The sequence below is a fragment of the Trachinotus anak genome, unplaced genomic scaffold (assembly GCF_046630095.1).
Source record: "Trachinotus anak isolate AG129_WGS33_773 ecotype Australia unplaced genomic scaffold, CSIRO_AGI_Tana_v1 ptg000024l, whole genome shotgun sequence".
NCBI classification, from domain to species: domain Eukaryota; kingdom Metazoa; phylum Chordata; class Actinopteri; order Carangiformes; family Carangidae; genus Trachinotus; species Trachinotus anak.
Window position 1 is genome coordinate 4,887,925 of NW_027273875.1, and position 19,850 is coordinate 4,907,774.

At 40.8% G+C, this 19,850-nt stretch overlaps 2 protein-coding genes across 3 annotated transcripts in view; one reads left to right on the top strand and one right to left on the bottom strand.

The window, feature by feature from the left end:
• The first annotated feature begins 1,416 nt into the window (after nt 1-1,416).
• Nucleotides 1,417-5,078, top strand: stoml3b (stomatin (EPB72)-like 3b). Its single transcript, XM_071461417.1, has 7 exons — nt 1,417-1,571; nt 3,119-3,222; nt 3,327-3,399; nt 3,554-3,636; nt 3,749-3,952; nt 4,240-4,374; nt 4,531-5,078. Exons 1-7 carry the CDS (start codon nt 1,508-1,510, stop codon nt 4,717-4,719), a joined length of 852 nt encoding a protein of 283 aa, XP_071317518.1. The 5' UTR covers nt 1,417-1,507; the 3' UTR covers nt 4,720-5,078.
• Nucleotides 5,079-5,443: 365 nt separating this feature from the next.
• The window catches only part of mtus2a (microtubule associated tumor suppressor candidate 2a), a 41,956-nt gene continuing 27,549 nt past the window's right edge, over nt 5,444-19,850 (bottom strand). Inside the window, exons 5-16 of one of the 2 annotated variants that reach the window (XM_071461408.1) lie at nt 17,863-18,027; nt 14,779-14,877; nt 11,870-12,048; nt 11,655-11,780; nt 11,003-11,069; nt 10,406-10,620; nt 10,180-10,285; nt 10,008-10,081; nt 9,781-9,879; nt 9,495-9,614; nt 9,260-9,360; nt 5,444-9,155 (exon numbers count right to left, since the gene is read on the bottom strand). In XM_071461408.1, coding sequence (XP_071317509.1) covers nt 8,732-9,155; nt 9,260-9,360; nt 9,495-9,614; nt 9,781-9,879; nt 10,008-10,081; nt 10,180-10,285; nt 10,406-10,620; nt 11,003-11,069; nt 11,655-11,780; nt 11,870-12,048; nt 14,779-14,877; nt 17,863-18,027 — 1,775 coding nt within the window. In that variant the 3' untranslated portion in view covers nt 5,444-8,731. The remainder of the gene's footprint in view (nt 9,156-9,259; nt 9,361-9,494; nt 9,615-9,780; nt 9,880-10,007; nt 10,082-10,179; nt 10,286-10,405; nt 10,621-11,002; nt 11,070-11,654; nt 11,781-11,869; nt 12,049-14,778; nt 14,878-17,862; nt 18,028-19,850) is intronic. The other variant, XM_071461409.1, reaches the window with a different exon arrangement.

Sequence of the window (19,850 nt, forward strand, 5' to 3'; positions counted from 1 at the left end):
TTTGTCAAAGTGTAGGGTATTTAATCTCATGTGTAATTGACAACAAACAGGTTAGACGTACTGCTATGAAAATATGGATTTGTAACTACTTCACATTTTAGTGATATAGGTCTGTTGTATATTATGTCTGTATGTATATTATATTTGCAGTTATTTTATCCAGCCCTGAGTATTACTGATATTACAGCCTCCCTGCAGTGCAATGACTTGCGGTAATATTGCTCAACATACTGGTGACACAATCAGTCATGTGCCGATCAGTCACAAGATCTCACTGGAATAGTTTTTCCAATTTTTCCTTTGTAGAGATACTTTGAATTCTAATATTTGATTCGCCAATCCTGTTAAATTCTGCAGTACAGTAAACATGGTATTATTATACACATGGAAAGGGTATCTCCTTAAAAATCTTAAAATATGTTTAAAATAATTTCAAGGCACAACTGATGTGATTTGATGGAGTTCATACAGCTCATACAGAATTTGTTAATTTACTTTAAAGAAAAGCAGAATATTTAAATGTAACAATTTAATGTTAAAACATAACAACATGTTACCTAATGCACTACAACAAGTTTCCTTTTATTTTGTTGAATTTTGTTCAATAAATAATTGTTTCTCTGAGGCCTGTTTATTTAAAAATGTTGAATTTCAGTCACCAGTCATTCCTTTTCTTATTTGTTCTTATTTTCTTTTCCTTCATTCTCTTTATGGTCTTTAAATTGTATTTTAATGTATTACATGAAATTTCAGCAGAGACCATAAAATATTTTTTTTTACCATGGTAGGTTCTCTACAGAACAAGAACAAGAACAAGAACAAGAACAAGAACAAGAACAAGAACAAGAACAAGAACAAGAACAAGAACAAGAACAAGAACAAGAACAAGAACAAGAACAAGAACAAGAACAAGAACAAGAACAAGAACAAGAAATGAATAAATAAAAGAGTCCAGTGTTCTAGTGTCAAACATGCTCCTCATCAGATATCCACATTAGTTTTAATTAGTTCCACATTCTAATAGGAAGTAAAATGATAAAAAGTACAGCATTAAATTCTGAATTTTTGAGGCATAGAAAGGAAGTTATTTTGTAATATTGGAAATGATAAGGGCTATTATGCCAACTCCCAATTGGGCAATCTCTTAGTGACAGCTGCCAGTGTGTGAATCAAAGGGAAAGGCAGGTTTAATAGTATATTAATTTAATATTTTATTGTATATTGCACTATTTTAGGCTTCCTTCATTCATAGGCAGCTAAGCTGAATTTGTTTGGATTTTTCCATGATTGTATACGCACTATAGATAATTTTACAAACAACGTGACCTTTTTGCATTGTGATGACTACACTTTGTTGATGATCAACTCAGAGTCGGAGCCACACCTACAATCTCCCTGAGCTCCATTATATTGCAGCGTTGCAGCTTTAAAAGGCTGGGTGACTCCCTCTTGACTGCACTTTAACAAACTCTCTCAACACACTTCCCCTCTCAGTTTTGAGCAACACATGGAAATGGAGCATCAAATGGAAAGCCAAAAGAGGCGAGGAATTAGCAAGGAAGATTTAATATGTAAGTTGAACCACTTTTCCCTGACTGTCTTTTCTTCTGAGCTTTATGTCACAATGGGTTGTGTAAAAAAAAGTAAAATAAAGTATAAATATTACTGAGACCTTAAAGGTATGATCAACAAATAAATGTTTACTCTTCCCTGAACGATGAGATCAATGTTCAATGTACGTTGCCATTAAGCTATCAGCTATTTGAGCAGGAGTGTATTATGTTTGTACTGTGGGAGCTCACCTGGTGGAAAGCAGCCATAGAGGCTGGGGCATAGTATAACTCCATCGTCATAGAGACAGAAATCACATGTCACAGAGATAAAGAGTCCCAAAAGCATGTGACTGTGAGTGTTTGTGTGTCTCACTTCATTTGTGCGTGTCTGTATCAATGGTCTGTGATGTCAAAGGGAATAGGAGAACTGTCAAGGTGCACAGGTGGATTTGAATTGTGTTCAAATGTTCTTTAATTTGGTTGCTGATAAGGGCTTGTTTTCATATCAGAGCTTTTTCAGCATAATGGTTATCACCAACCTGTTGGACAGGATCATGTTACATGGACAGCTGTGTACACATCCTTTACTTGCATGAACCTTCAATCAGGTCTTCGTTGGTGGAATCAACAGATAATTTGTGTATAATCCGAGCTGAAATTTCTTTGAATGCCTCAGTGAAAGTTGTCCATCCCGACAAACAGGTTTTCTATTTGGTTTTACTTATTGAGAAAAAAAGACATAATGAAAATTGGCACAGTGTAAGATAAGATTATAACAACTTTCATAAACTCTTAGCCAACACACTTTCCCAACAACAGTCACAGATCACGTGAAACAGTGGAAGGTTTTGAAATGTGCAATAATGCTCCTTGACATTTAAGTGCAACGGTGAAATCGGCTTTTGCTCAGCAACAGGAAACATGGTACATGTGGTTTGACCTAGAAAAACAAATCATGTTGTTTATAACACCAGGACAAAGGAAGTGGTACACACTACACAGCAGAACAAAGGCAATGAAGTTGAGGCTTTTTCCAAACAAAATGTATTTATTGTCATCTGACAGTGTGATACTACTGGGTGCTCAGCTATCAATCATAAAGTTAAATATCATGAAGTCAGTGTGAGATGATCAATGACTTTGTTGGAAAAAACGTACCTCTCTTAATGACTTTCTTTTATTACTGCAGGGATCGTGCTGCATGAGTCAACATCTTACTGTTTGTACTGTGTGCGTGAGAGACTGTCTGTTTGAGGCTCCCCTTGTGTAAACTGCTAGAATCACTGTTAGATCAGAGCTGGAAAACTGAAGTACAATCCATTAGTTAACCCAATAATAATTAATGAATCCATCAGTTTTAAATGATGTTCTATTATAATTTCAAGGACAATATTAATCACTGTTGTTGGCACAAAACCTTTATTTAAAAATGGGCTGGTATACTCTGCTTTGTATTCCAGTAGATTTGTACATCTGCTCAGTGTGGTGGATAGTTTCACCTCACCTCCCCTTCCAAAGAGATCTGGACACTCAAATACACTCTCTCTCTCTCTCTCTCTCCCTAGCTGAAAGGACAGGGTCTTTGGGATGCATGGGTTGGTTCCTCGTCATACTCTCTGGCATCTTCACAACTTGCCTCTTCCCCATCACCATCTGGTTTTGTCTGAAAGTGAGTGAACTCCAGTCAGCACAGTGAGTTGAAGAGCAGAAACCACTATTTAAACATGAATGTGAATTGAGCTTGGGTTGTGGTCTTTGCTTTCTGCATTGCAGATTGTTCAGGAGTATGAGCGTGCTGTCATCTTCAGGCTGGGCCGCATCACAGACAGGAAGGCAAAAGGACCAGGTAGGAACCCTGACAGTTTCTTTACTTTTTGACCAACTGTTTAAAAAATACTGGATTGGGAATACAGTTGGTGATTTATAGTTAACAGTAATGCCAGAGTGATACGCAATTGTAATTTTTACTGATAATGTTTTGTTCCCTGTTTTGTACACAGGAATTTTCTTTATTTTGCCGTGCACTGATTCCTTCGTGAAAGTGGATCTGCGAACAGTTTCATTTGACATCCCACCACAAGAGGTACAGCTGATTCAAACAACAATAAAAACTGTCTAGAGGAAATGCTCATTTGCTGTATTATGAAAATGTCTCCAGTCACAAAAACTCAAACTGTCATGTTTTTCTATTCTAGATCCTGACCAAGGACTCAGTTACAGTTTGCGTGGATGGAGTGGTGTACTTCCGGGTCAGTGACCCCATTGCCTCTGTGGCCAACGTATCTAATGCTGACTTTGCCACCCGTCTGCTGGCGCAAACCACCCTCAGAAATGTTCTGGGGACTAAGAACCTGGCTGAGGTCTTGTCTGACCGTGAGGGCATCGCTCACAGCATGCAGGTACAGAATCCAAAGCCCATTTAAAACTAGAAACCGTTTGAAACTGGAGCATTTCTCACACTCGAAGCAGAGAACAACTGGAAAAAGAATTACAATGCTGGGTAAAATGCATGTTTGACATTAGAGAAAAAGTTGTGATGTGGTTTCAATAGATTTTTCAAAAGGAATTCCACTTTAGATAATTAGTATTAACTGCACAGTCTGATCCATTTCATTTTTGGCATGAACGCACGAATGAATGCACATTATTGTAAGAAACCGGCGTAAGCTCTTTCTCTCTTTTCCAGGCTAGCCTGGACGATGCCACAGACGACTGGGGCATCAAGGTGGAGCGTGTGGAGATTAAAGATGTGAAGCTGCCAGTTCAGATGCAGAGAGCCATGGCTGCTGAAGCAGAGGCTGCACGAGAGGCCAGAGCCAAGGTCAGGGCATGCAACATGACACATGTAGTACATGTGTTACACAACCATGCATTGGAGAAAAAAAACAACAAACAACAAAAAAAACCAAGCAATATGTTTACTTTCGGACTAGTTATTATGTGCTATCCTAATCTCTCTTTCTGGCTCGACACACAGGTGATTGCAGCAGAAGGTGAGATGAACGCATCTCGTGCCCTTAAGGAGGCATCCCTCGTGATCGCAGAGTCTCCGTCAGCCCTGCAGCTTCGCTACCTGCAGACTCTCAACACCATCGCAGCAGAGAAGAACTCCACCATCATCTTCCCTCTGCCCATGGATGTCATGGCTCACTTCATGCGAAAGTGATTCCTCAATGAGATCTCAATTTGCTGGTCCCTTAAAGTGACTATAAGATGAGACATGGATGGGATTGGGGTACATTTCTGTAGCTACATGTAAAATAACTGTCAAGATGCAAGATAATGCAGTTGTTTTTGTTTATATAGTCAAGCTGTGACCAGGCCAGGCCTGCTAACCAATGTGATTTAGATTAAGTATAGAATAGTCAGCATAGTTCAGGTCTTTCACAAATTGTTTTTGTGAAACTGAATCATATGCTATTGCAAATATATAAGAAATATCATATTATTCATCATTATATTATAGTGTATGATGTAAAGTTCATCAGCTGTATATTTTAATATATTAAAATGTTTAAAACTAAACTGTTGAAGTTTTGTTTTCAGTCATACAGCCTCTTGTTTTGACTGTTGATTCTTGAATATCCCTATATTATAGTTATTGTCTCTTTGGTGGCACAGAGGGATGTTAGTGGTTTTGTCTCTTCACCATAACTTTGAACACAATTGTTAAGAATTCTCAGCAGGAGGTAATAAACCCACTCAGTGGTGAAATGGTGCTTCAGATTTTAAAAATGTGTAAAAATTTGTAAGAAAGGAACAAAAAATGTGAATATACGGGATGCTGTTGACTAGGACCAGCACTTGTATCCAGAATACATGTTGCATTCTCTTGCTGAACAAGAGCATAGAGGGCAGGACTTATCCTTAAATGAAACATGAACATCAAATAACTTTCTTAAACATTTTTAATACTGTGTTCTCCCCAAAAAGTACAAATAAAATCATCAACATACTGCGTATACATTACATATTGAAATATCTCATTCCTCGTCCTCTAGGCCTCCTACCGTACACTACAGTTACATTTTGACCATCACAAATGCAGAGAGGTAAAAGAAGAGAAAGGGAGAGTGAGAAACAGCAAAGACAGAAAAAACATGCTTCTATTACTTCGTTGGTTGCACTAAGACACAGCTCATGTCGTAAATATATTTACATTCAAACATACAATCAGTGCCTGAACAAATTCAGTAAACTTTGTCTCTGGAGCAAATCCACAGGGGGTAATTGTATAGCTTACCTCCACAAATTCAAAATCTAGTGCTGAAAGTTGACAAGCCATGGAAACATTTGCTACAACAGCATTTAAATATCAACATGGACGTTTGAATGTCTAATAAATTACCCATGTTTCGTGAGGGGAGGCTCAACCAAGTGCTACATATTAAATGGCTGCTACATAGTGGTCAGACAAGAGGCCCTTCTATATTAAACAAAATGACATGAATGACTTGTATAAAATGCAGTCATTACATTTTTGACATTCAGCGCATAGCGAGACACAGATGTCCACAGGACACATTGAGGGGTCATTACAATACCAGTTCATTGTTTAGAAATCATTGTCCATTCAAAAGTGAAGTATTAATTTAAGATGAAATCGGTAACTTTATGCTGTCATTTGTAAACATTCGTTTTGTTGCATCCTTGTAGACTGTATTTTTTGCATCTGAAGTAACCATTAGGAGGACCCTGAAGAATCATTCAATGATGTAGGTGACCTACAATCCTAAACACAGTGACTTTCTGACTGGTATATTCTTACAATTGCTTGTTATGTGAAGACATTCTTAAAATCATCAGCATCGGTATAAAATTGGTGAGAATTGAGATACATTTCTCAAATCCTATGCTGTTCTTGACATTCTTTTGTTTTAAGAGCATTTAACCCTGGGTATGTATCATACAAAAAAATTTTGAAGATCCATGAAAAGAATCATTTTTCACTTTTTCACAACCATCAAAAGTGTTCGTATAGCAATTAAAGAGCCATTTAAAAGTCTGTTACTGAAAAATTGGCAACCCAGAGTTGTCATCCTTTACAAGGTGGTAAAAATATACATTTACTCAACCTGTAACTTGACAGAAAAAGTGACCAGGCGCACTGTAAGGAGTTTTTAAGGCCCTGTGCCAGACGTCAATACTGCCTACCCCGCATGCATTTTAACTTTTAACAATATCAATTAGCCGCTAACCCCAACCAATGCTCCTATTGGCAATTTTGTCATAAATGCTAACACATACTTACCCTCATCCCTTCTCACTGGCCTTGTTTATTTACAGCAGCTAATTTTCATGTGTAGCCTGAACAGCTTAAGCTTAGTGTGAGTAAATCACTAAATGATACTATCATGTATAATACTATTGTTTTCAGTGTTGACTTATTCAAAGCCAGATGAAAGATCAGGACCCTGAGGGTAAGTTAGTCAGTAGAGTACAGTACATACTGTATGCTATAAAATAATTCTCATTTTTGTACACCAAAGGTTGGTTTCTCTATTGTATTTTATATAAGTGGGACATATCTTGTGTATAATGTTCTGTTACTCTATATAAAAGAAAATTGAAAACATTTCTAATCTAAATTTAGAAAATAATTCCCTGAACAATATAGTCTTGCACACTGAACTTTCAGTGTAGTCTGCAAAAGTTTAGAACATAATAATCAAAGAATAAAAAGTGTCATAAAGTGTCAGATAAACAAAGCAGAGGGGGTTAACCAGAGGTTATGAGGAGGTTCACACAGGTTCAGAAAGGGCTACACTAATCTAGTACATCACAAAGAGGTAAACAGAGGGTTAACCTGTATTTTTTTTTTTTAAATCTACATAGCTTATAGACTCATACCATATCGTAAGACTGTCCCCTGAACACCACCTATGAATGTGATGACAACAAGTCAAAAAAATCTGCATTATATCTCCTGCAGTACATCACATCTGCCACTTGTGTCCCATAGGTGATATCGTCAAAGTTACACACACCATTCATTTCCTTCACACCTCAAGCTTAATAAATAGACAGATCACAGCAATAATAAGTTTCACGATAAAACTGGAAGACTTTCACAGTACATGCTTGCTTAAGTAGCAAAATACATGTAATAAATAAATAAGATATAAACATCACATTATAAATTAATCCACAACAATCTTCCTGTGCTAGGTTTCCCCCTTAGCTTTGAGCTCCCTGGTAGCTGTATGTTGTTGTTGTGTTGTTGTTGTGACTGCACATTCCCACTGAGGTAAATACAAAATGGCAGACAAGGTTTTTGCAAGTTCACCTGAGGGATCCCGAAAGTGAAGAGTAGCTCATGTAGGAAGACCTGGCAAGGTTTTGAAAGACTTTGAATATAAAGTCCTGTGTATTTTGCAGGTAAAATGGCTGGGGTTCCAGGGAGAGTAGTCCCACACAAGTAAAATATCAGCACTGAACTAATTACAAAAAGTTAAGAGAGAAACATGATTTGCACTGATTTACAAACCAATTCTTTATGCAAAGTCCTTTATGAAATAAAATGCTGGTCATTCTCTGCTGGTGAGACGGCAGGACCAAGTATAAGGCGCTTTGTTGGGGATTTTTCCAGATGAAAAAACAAAACAAAAACATTTCAGCTGAAAACTGATTCAGTTCAATTGCAATTCATCATTTAAAACAGAACTGACTATGAGAAACTAATCCCAATGAGAGAATATAGCTTATTTTATCAAGGACATGACCGTGTTTTCAACACACTGGAGTATTGTGTTCTGGTGACAAGAATGTGCTACTTTCCGTCTGTTTCTGTCTATCTGGGACTCATGACTACCCATGCAGGGGAGGTTCAACTACGATCTGTGTCACTATCATACAGTATATACAGTCTACATTTCAAGACTCTTATTAATACAAGTGGGAACCAAGAACTGAGCTGCAGTCACCGGCATCAGTTTTCCCATTGTGTTATTGTATCTCTGTGCATAAAGTAGATGCATGATGGACACCACCAGCTGTAGAGGCTGTGTAACCTCAGTGCTTTGACACTGACTGTACTGTCTGTCCAGTTTGTCCTGTGATGCCTGTAGACCACAGCCGTTGTTTTTCTCCAACATGTACTATAATTTCATTCACATTCAAAAAGAGGGGAGGAGACTGACGGAAATGAGAGAGAACGGCTAGGTAAGAAAGATGTGAGCCTATCTCTGTAAAGAGTTGAGACTAGCGGTTGAGTTACAGCGGTTGGCTCTGTGTGTGGGTGTGGCCGGGCCGGGGGAGTAATTCTGATTGCTTGCTGCCCTGTGGGTGGGTGTGGCTGGTCCTGGGGAGAGATTTTGATTGGTGGTGGCTCTGTGGGAAGGGGAGGAGTACTGAGGCTGCTGGAGACAGCCGCGGCAGTGAGTTGGGGAGTCGCACCCTGTTACGGGTGAGGAGGAGAAGAATGGGGATGACGGGACGGGGGATGTAGAGAAAGAGCGGTGCAGCGGGGAGGAGGCGGGGGACATGAGGGGACTAGTCTGGAGACGCCACAGCAGCTCCTCGTTGTTCCGACTCAGACGCTTCTTCTCAGTGCTCTCCTTCTCGACAGACTCATGGAGGTTGGCGTTCTCCTCTGACAGTTGCCTGCAGGGAAAAAAAAAAAACAGCAGAGATATTAGTAATAATGTTAGTATACAGATGATGAGGATAACAGCAATAATGATAATGATGATGACTGCGTGTCTTACCTGGACAGGGCTAAGTTCATTTCAATACGAGTCTTCAGATCTTCATTCTGCTGCTGCAGAACCTGGACCCTCTCCTCAAGGAACACGTTCTTTTGGGCCTGCTCAAAAGTAGAACACAACCACAGTGCAATCTTTCATTCACCAGACACATTAGCCATCATGTGTATTCAGACCGGACCAGTGTGCATGTGTGTGTTGGCGGAGACAGACTTTGGGATGGCTTATTTGAGCCTACCACTTTCTCCAGGTCAGAGATCTTCTTCTCTTGCTGGTGTATCTGCTGGTTCTTCATTTCTACGACCTCCTTCAGGCTCTTCAGATCTTGCTCAATGTGCTGGTATGGAGCTAAAGCATCCTGTGGGGTTTGGAAACATAGCACTTACACTGTTGGGACTGTAGGTTCAATTCTCATTTGGTCCATTTATTATAAATATATATCCAGATAATGTCAACATCTACATTTTTCCTGTCTCCACATTTCCATATATGTTTTTATTATTTGGGAGATGCATGCAACTCACAACTATCTGTTCGTCCGTACTCCTCCTCAAAGCTTCCTCAAAACGTTTGGCTTTGTCCCTCAGACTCTGATTTTGAAATGTGAGCGTATCCACTTGATCCTGAGAAAGCACACACACACACACACACACACACACACACACACACACACACACACATACAGAGTGCAGATTAGTGTGCATCAATCAAAAAAATAACACATAATTTTTTTTTTTTAATGTCATCATACCTGTAGAGAGAGCCTGAGTTTCTCAAAATCCTCCTCGAGAAGCATCTTCTGTTGCTCATGAGCTTTCCTTAGGTCTACACACAGATTCACAAACACAATAAAAGAGAGGTGGGCTTGTTTGGGGTGATGCTGGTGTCATATTATTTTATTACAATGACATCTAAAATCATACCTCTCATGGTACGGGCATGCTCCTCATGCAGTGTTGCCATGGTGATGTTATGCATGTCTCTGAGCTCCTGAAAGGCTGCCTGGTGGTTGACCGTCATCTCCTCAACCTAACACACACACACACACACACACACACACACAACTTTAATAACTGACCAGATTTCATGTGAAAGATCTGATTTCTTCAAATATAAAATAAGACAGACTCATCTCATCTACTGTCTCACCTGTTCCTGTTGCTGAGTCCTAAGCTCCTCCATCTCTGACTGATGCTCCACCTTCAGGTGTTCTGTCTCTGCTGAGTGACACTTTCTAAGCCCCTCCTCCACAGCAGCCAGCTCCGCCTCCTGTTGCAGCTGCAGCTCCTGCAGCTCTCGCTCAAACGCCACCTCTAGCGCTGTCTTTTCCTGCTGGAGTCTCTCCCATTGCACTGAGTTGGATGCTGTAGATGAATTAGAGTGTGTTTTTGATATGATATTTCCAAGATTAATTCACTTTCATTTTAGCTTGATAAAACTGTCACACAAGATATCTTGAAATATCACAGGAAGAAAAACACAGGAGTAAAAAACTAAAATGAATGATGGCTGAATTCCATTTAGCTGCTTCGCTTTCAGGGCACTGTTATTGTGCATGCTGTCACTGTCACACTGTCATGGCTCACTGGGACACTTGAACAGAACAGAGCCATTGTTAATGTTATTAGTAACACCTGTGTTTTTCCTGCTATGACAATCAATATGCCTGCTGTGAATAAAGGCCTGTCTGTTGCCTGATGTGACCGATTAGCTGTTTTGTTTGATCAAATGCTGGCTCTCACTCACCCATTTCCTCTCTGATCTTTTGCATTTCCATGGACAATTTCCTTTGATTTTCTTCTGCAGTTTTATTCTGAAAGATGGAATTAAAGAGCTTTTTGACACAATGCAGGTTGCAAGTACCATTTAGACAATTCATTTTGGTGTGTGGATGTAAATCACACGTACATGTATTGTAAACAACATGTTGTTACTGTCCACCAGCTAACTGTTGTGTCTGACTCATATCAGCAGAGGGAGCTCAAACCTACTCAAAGAGACCAACACAACCATCCCCTCCTCTACTTCTGCTCTGTGGGCCAGGGATTGCAGCACTCAGACAGTGACCATAAAGAAGTCAGACAGTCCCTCGGCAGTCTGGGAGCAGTGTTACGGCTATAGCACCCCAGAGGCTAAATAGGCGAAACCAGCCCAGTGACACGCGAGGACCCATCACACAGTCACAATCACTCTTGCTCTGCGTGCTGCTCATTGAGAATCTCACCTCATGGTGTCAAACGCTGTGAATTTCACCTCCTGGTGTTAAATACTGTATGTGGTCTTGGGTTCATGTGTGCCACACAATCCCAGCTCAGAGTAAATGCAAAGGTTGTAACACTATGTTGTTAATCTAAACGGGATCACAGATGAGCGTTTACACATCGTTCCTGCTGGCTACCTTGAGGCAGTAATGCTGAGTGGTGATGATGAAGACCTCTAGACCTAAGGAAGTCTTCCTCACTTCCTCTCTTAGAGCTTTCAGCTGCCTCTCCTGCTGCTCACAGCGTCCCTGCAGCCTCTGAACCTAAGTGACAAAGAATAAACAAAAACAGAATGAACAGAACGGGACATGGCAAACTCCAAGTGGAGCTGCAGAACTTCTCAACAACTCACCTCCTCCCTCTGCTCCTCTTTTTCTCTCTCATCTGCTTGCCTCTCTCTCTCTTTCTGTTGAGCCTCCTCTTTCTCTCTCTGCAGGCTTTCCTGCTGCAGCCTCAGGGGGGCCACGCGGCGAGGGGACCCCGGGGGAGCTGACCCTCGCACTGCTGCCGCGGGCCGCTGCACAGACTGGACTGTAGGGAGGGAAAAAACAAACACAGAAAATTAAATTACCACTTACAAAATTGGTCTGCATGAGCTTGTTTACAAGAAAAAAAAATACACTGCAGATACATCTGAAATGGAAATATTCTATTGCTATTTCCCATATGTCATTAATTAGTCATGTGCTAACTCTGAAATCTATCTATCTATAATAATGAAATTGATGAGTATTAAATCAGAGGAGATTTGACCTGACCTATTGCTAATGACCGTGTTCACATGATAAATGATAGTAAGTTAATTGAATCTTTTCCACAGAGGAAGCCTTGGGCTAATTCCCAGTCTGCTGTTCCTCATGATGGACCATCTAATCTCTTGATGGATGGGATTGGTGTCAAGTAACGATTGAGCTGCAGCATGCAATAATTTATACTATTTGTATATATACTATTTGTACTTTGTGTCTGTGAAAACATTAGGCACATTTAAGTCACGGCTTAATACATTAATGATGGAGGTAATTTAAAAGCCAGGCAAACGTGAACATGTGAAGACCATTTTCCCTTGGAGGAGGAGGGTAACTATTAAGCTGCAGTTGACATACAGGCAGGCCTATTAACCTTTGTGTGAGTCACCTTTTCATGCAGTGTGAACATGTACTAGCCTGTGGAGACCCAGCATCAGTACACAGCATCATTTGGATAGACGAAATTCTTATCACCTTCATGTTCACGCACACTGACAAACAAGCATGTGTGAGAGCACGATTGTCTTCACACACAATAAAGAAAATCACTGCAGCTCCGCGTCACCTGCCTCAACCATCTCATTCAGGCTTACTGAAGCATGGGGAATGGTTTCCATGACAACAGGAGGCAGGGCTTGGGGTGCGGGGTCCCAGGTAATGAGTGAGAGATCGGTTAGAGGGAGGTGGGGGGCATAAAATGAGAGGAGTGCTCGGACAAACAAGAGAAGAGAGAGGCGAGACAACAGATTCAGTAAGAAGGCGCTGAATGATTATAATGGTGATAAACGTGAAAATAGAAGAGCTAAAGGTATATACTGAACACATACACACACATATGCTTGCAAGTTCGTGTGCGCAGATAAAACCTGAAACATGGGGAAGTCCTATCTGTACTAAGAGAAAAATGAAAGAACTAAACATAAATAGGCAAAAGACACATTTTTAAAAAACTGTGAAAAGTGCAAATGATTCAATATTACATCTTCATCAGTGTCTTTGCCTTGAAGGCACATTAGGATTCCCCGTCTTTGGAAATTCCAAATCCTATGTAAATGATGTCTAGCTCTTTTGCAGGCACACGCAAATGCACACACACACACACGCGCACGCATGCACACACGCACGCACGCACGCACGCAGGCAGGCACGCACGCACACACACACACACACACACACACACACACACACCTGAGAAGTTAGAGAGAGAATAGTGAATACTAAATGTGGCTGAGTGTGAAGGCAGCATGCAGATTATGACAGAGGGGTTGAAGAAAGCAGAATAATGATGCGAGAAACAATGAGAAAAGGTGATGGGAGACCTTGTGGGGCACAGTGTGTGTGAGACTAGTGTGTGTGTGTGTGTGTGTGTGTGTGTGTGTGTGTGTGTGTGTGTGTTTGTGTGTGTCTATGTGTGTTTTATAGGGTGTGGTTAAACGTATTCAGGATGAGTTATTCATGAGGTGAATTTCAGTTTCATTTCAACACTGACATTTTGCTAACACACTGTCCAGACCGGAAACAGGAGCAACACTAGACACTGTCAATATCTGTAAATCACAGTAAACAAGAGAAAAGCTATAATGCTGAGACTTAGGAAAGAAGGAAAATATTTTTATTTTATGACTGTGTGGGAGGAGATGAGGTCCTGCAAAGAGCAAGTAAGATGCCATAGAGAGAAGGGTGAACAGTAACAGCAGTGAGTAATGTGAGCAGAGAGAGAGCTATAGCCTGAGGAGATGTGTGTCAGCTCTGCAAGGAAAGATGGGGAGGCCCTCTGCAATCCTGTGAGAAAATTATTTTACCAGAGCAGAGCCTAGAGGAAGGAAAGTTCAGATTGCATCGTTCAAATCACAACTTCGAGGGAAGTGCTAACTTTGAAGCTGTGTATGACCAGCAGCTGTATATTTCTGAAATGGATGCAAGCTGCTTCTGTGGGTAGATTGAGAACAGGTCATAAATAAAAGGACAATTTCTTTTAATCTATTTAAATATATTTTAAAAGGACTGGAAAAGGAGAAATAAGACTCAGAGAGAGAGGCTCAGACCTAATAGACAAACATTTGACTTGTGACATGACCAATTGGCAGGATGGCTGCAGATGCACCACCACTGGCAGTTACATCAAAATAAAATAAAATATTAACACTAATGCAGTCATTTCAGCTCTTTTATAGGAGCTATGCATTGTTTGTATCTGGTTTCACGACAAATACGTAACACAACAGCAAAAGTCAGCTATTTATCTGGGTTCATTCTGCAGACATTGGGTGAATGCAACATTAGAGAACAATTACTTTTCTTGACTGATGCTCAGATTTTTGGTTACGCACTTGTGCAGTAGTGATAGTGATGAATTCATAGAGCCTGCTCCTGTTAGGGTTCAGTTTTAAGACATTAACATGAAGAAATTACTGTCAGTAACTGTCAGTAACTTTATGTATGTTACTGACAGTCATACAAAGTGAACATACAAATGTTCATTATGGTTTTTTTAATGGGAGAAGGGACTCACCTGGGGATTGAGGTTTAGGAGGAACCACCGCCAGCCTCTTCGGGGAGGAAGGGAGGGAACGTGTGACCTCTGAACTCCGCTGAAACTCCTTCCTGCCCACTGTCAGTCAATAAGGATATTATGTATTATGTGAATTGCTTAAATCAGATAAGCACACAGTGACATCTGGCTAATAAGTGATAAAGAATATGCAGCAGTAACATGTTAAAAAGGTGTCTGAGTTTTATATAACATATGTCAATCAAGCTTCCTCACACAAGCATCAAACCAACAATCCATCCCTGTCGTCTCCTCATCCCTCTTTTTTTCCTCCTCTTTTCCATTTCTTTGCTGATTTTCTTCTCTCCTATGTTTTTTTTTTTTTTTTCAATCTTTCTGTTACCCTCCTGCTTTCATCTCTAGCTATCTCTACCCCTGCTGCGTAGTATAACTATGTCCCGGGGGAATCTGGGTCAAAGAGAAGCAGAGCATGCTGGAGGAGATGTGCCCATCACCTTCTTGCTCTCTGTGACACACTTTGCAGCCAAGACAGACAAGAACCTGAAAACTCAGAGTACTTTTTTAATATTGTTTCTGAGCTTGTGCGTCTTCCCTTGAGTGTCACATTAAATCTATCACAGAGCTGGTGAGGTGTGTGGGTGTAAAAAAAAATTGGTGGATTTGAGACAATAAATGTGAGATGTGTTACGCAGGAGCTAAGAGTGATGAAAAGTGGGGAGGACAGAAACTGTGTTGAAAAAAAAAAATCAGATGATAGTGAATAAAGAAGTAGGTTTCAGGAGGTTATCACGGAATCTGTTGTGAAGCACAGAGGAGAGGTGGAGAGAGGCCTTGAAAAGAAACTAATTAGACCTGTAATGGGAGCGAAGCCTCTGATCCTGAACAAATCCCCATATAACCCTAGAGAGATAGTTCAGGCCTGCAGAGACACTGTGTGTGCGTTTTTTCGTGTGTCGATATGCACGTGTGTGTGTGTTCACTGTGCAAATGTTGGTGTGGTGATGTAAACTTGGCTCTCAGAGTGACTCATTACTGCCAACACACACACACACACACACACACACATCACTTCTACAAAAAAACTCAGCAAGACTATTTTTAGTATGGATGTGAAACAGCTAGTTGGTTCTGGATAATGTAATAAGACTATGAGTCCAGGCACAGCTAAATGCTAATGTCAGCATGCTAAGTTGCTCACAGTGCTATAAACGATCACCATCTTAGTGTAACCTGTTAGAACGCTAACATTTGCTCATTAGCACTAAACACAAAGTACAAACGAGGCTGACGGGAATGTCATGTGCAAAATTTGATGGCAATTCATCTAATAGATGATAAGCAGGTCACCAAAAACCACCAAATAGACAGGAGATCTCCAGAGTCATTAGTCAAAGTCATCCAATATTACTGAGATATTTCAGTCCAGGACCAACACTGACATTCACGGGGCCATGCTAGGGGCATGGCCAAAAAGTGGCACTGATAAAGTTCCACCTCATGTGTGCCAGGATGCCATTAGACACCACTCACAGAGGTCAGCATATTTACTGTCAAAAACTGAACTTAGATGAACTATAGGCTGGTGGAAGATACAGTCAATGCTTGTTGCTCTCACTTGTGCAGCTGTTTAGGATAGTGCAGCTGCATTACAGTTTATGGTTTTGTGTTTGCACATTTATGGAAGTGTGGTCACCAAAGAGTGTTGATATATTCTGAAGCCACTCTTGTGTTTACATTTGGATAATGGATTGTGTCTTTAAGGTACAGGACTTTTTATGTGGAGAATACTGTGAATGCCAAAATCAATTCCTGCTCAGTGAATGAAAAAGGAACACAATTATTATAACTGTTTGACTAGTATAGCTTGAGCATTACTCCACAATGCATGTGTGTATGTGTGTGAGTCTGAGGTGAAAGCTTGCTGTGGGCTCTACAAAGAAATTTTTTGTCTGAAGCTTTCAGGGGCTCAGCAGGACAGAGGTGTCGTCGACTGATAAAGTGTGTGTGTGTGTGTGAGTGTGTGTGTGTGTGTGTTTAATAAAATGTGTCAGTCTGTTCTGTCTGTACTGTGATAGAGAGACAAAAATTGAATATACAGTACAGATAAGAAGTAGTGTCGGCGCATGACTTGCAGGCTGACAGGGACTCCTCAGGTATTTCTTGATCAATAATTTACAGCACATTTAAAATCAGCTCAGGCCTACAGAAACACAGGGTGAGAGAAATTTTCTCACAGCCGCTACGCTGTCTGCATCCTCAACACACAGACCTGACTGGAGGAGAAAAACCTGTCGGGAAGTTCCACATTGTATTGCTGTTTTAATGTGTTTGTTACAACAACAATAGGAGAACTCGATGTTGTTCACTCAGTCAGTGACTGTAAAAGTTGGAGAAGTGTCATACCACGTGGCTTCTGGTGTTATTATCCATGTGTGAAAATACAACTGTGTGTGGAAAACATCACTGCCACTGCGGTGTCCTCTCTTCTGAACGGACAGTACTGGCACCGTCAACCAAGACAGGTGTGACCCAGCAAGTTCATCAACATTTATTAGCATTTATCAGCAGCAGCCTATGGAGAACATGCTAAATGTGTGACGCTTGTGTTTTATGGCAATGCGCCATAGCTTCAAAAGCTAAAACAGTATTTTTAGGAGTCCACTGGAATAAATGGGCAAAATGAACACTTCCACAAATTCTGTCAATGGTTTTTTTTTAAGAGAATTCAAGAGTTAAGCTAATGGCTTCAAGCGTTGCCCAAAATGACTTTCAACAACCCCAGAGTGCTTAGTTACGTGCTGCGCTTCATAAGGAGTCAGTGTTTATGACTGCATTGCATTGTTCCAGGACTACACACTGTGCCTCCTCTACCATGGTTTTCTTACTAGGAGATCTCTCACATGCATGGAAATGATATTGTTCCAGTTGTTTACAGGTTCTGGTGGATTTAAACATTTCAGTTATAGCTTTGGTTGAATTTTGTCCACATGGAAATGATGCTGAGCCAAAGTTAGATAAAATTCTCACATTCTGAATGTTTCTAACATGTTGTGGAAGCAATAATCTACACAAACTACTTCTGACCTCCAGGGGAGCTTCTTGGCTGCGGGGGCAGGTAGCGCCGGGGCAGAGCCGGGGTGGAGGGTGGCTGGAGACTGTTGCTGCGGCATGGTGCGCCTCTCTGGTGATCTGTTGATGGAGGGCTGGTGGTCACTCTGTGAAGAGGAGGCTCCTCACTCACGCTCAGACCTGAAATACACAGAATTAGATAAATCATTTTTCATAATTTTGTTTTTTAACTGTGTTCACTGAAGAAGTGTTCATTTACAGCAGATATGTTAGGACTGAGCTTCAGAGCTCCCTCTCAGATTTATTTGCTGTCTCTTTCTTCCTCTTATGATCACATATTGGTTTTCCTGCAACCTGATAGTGCTGTGCTATGTCTGAATTTAGGTTCACTGGACTGAGAAATGGTTTGTAACCTCTGGGTCTTGCTGCTGCTGCTCTCAATTTTCCTTTTGTTAACCCGGAGCAGTGCACTGGTCCTGCGCACACACACACACACACACACACACACACAGTCTGATACACATATAAAGGGACACTTCAATGCTTCCACATGAGCACAATACATACACAAGAACATACAATGCACACTCACACATAAGCCCACTGCTCATCACTCTTATTATAGGCTTATAGTGAAGCTATAATCTATCAAATGACTGGTGGATAGTTTACACGGTCTTTACATAGACCGTGTATATCCTTGCTCGTCTCCCAGTCCCCGATCAATAATGACACAAGAGATTGCCCTCACTCCTTCAACTCGATCATGTGACGAAACAGGAATGTAAAGCTGTTTGTAAGAAGCCATGAGGTGGTGATGTCTCACAACTTGTACCGGTCTAGAAAATTTAGATTCTGTTTGCATTGTTTGATGTTAGTGCCAAGTCCCTCAGGGATAGTGCACTCCAGGCAGACTCATTTATACAGAGGAGAAGCTTTGGTGTGGATTGTTTTGGTGACCAAAGGATTCTAGCTCTCTGTGCACATACAAACAAGTGCTAAAACACACACACACACACACACACACACACACACACACACTGGTGCATGTATTATTGTAAAATCCAAGCAATTTCTTCACCTTATTTAATTCTATAAATACAGACTAGATTCACTGCATGCATCACATTACTTTAGAGACCTGGGACCGTATCAGGCCTCCACACTGCTTCATTCCTTCATTTTATTTGGTTAAGCTCACAGGTCTGTTCTATTCTTCAATCTATTTGTTTTGTTTTGAAGATCTTGGTGTTCCTTGGTGCAGTGCCAGTGTGTCAAGTTCAGCACTTTCTCTGATATTGATAGATGGACTGCATTTATTTCGCTCTTTTACCCAAGTGCTTTACAGTTTCCCCCTGACTCACTCTCACTCTCACACACCACTAGCAGCTATGGAGGACACTGGCCTGACCACGAAGGGCAATTTGGGTTCAGTATTTTGCCCATGGATACTTTAAACATGCGGGCAGGGGAAGCCAGGTATCAAACCACCAACCCTGTGACCAGTGGATGTTCCGTTCTATCTACTGAGGCAATGTCTCCAGCCAGATTGCAATGAGAGCAATGTGTAACTCATGAACAATTCTGTGTGTTGATTTGATCTGGATCGTTGATTTTTTGTTCCACCCCAATGTGGGGGTCCTGACCCCGAGTTTGGGAACTACTGCTTTAGATATTTCACATTGCAAACTGAAAATCCACACATAGATAAACATGCTACCGAGCACATATAATGATGCCTCTGTCTGATCTCTCATTTCTGTGTATACACATGCTTCTCACGTTTCTACATCACCATAGTATTGAGGCATGACACATTTCCAAAGCTTCATTAGTCATCCCAGAGCTCCTCCAGGAGCTGATTGGCGAGGCTGTTTACAGTTTGTCCTCCGCATTAACCAGTCAAGTGCATGGGCAGCGTATCCAGACCGGATATGATTTTGGACAGAGCACCACACTGCTGCTACTAAGCTCTACATTTACTGCTATCAACATACCATAAA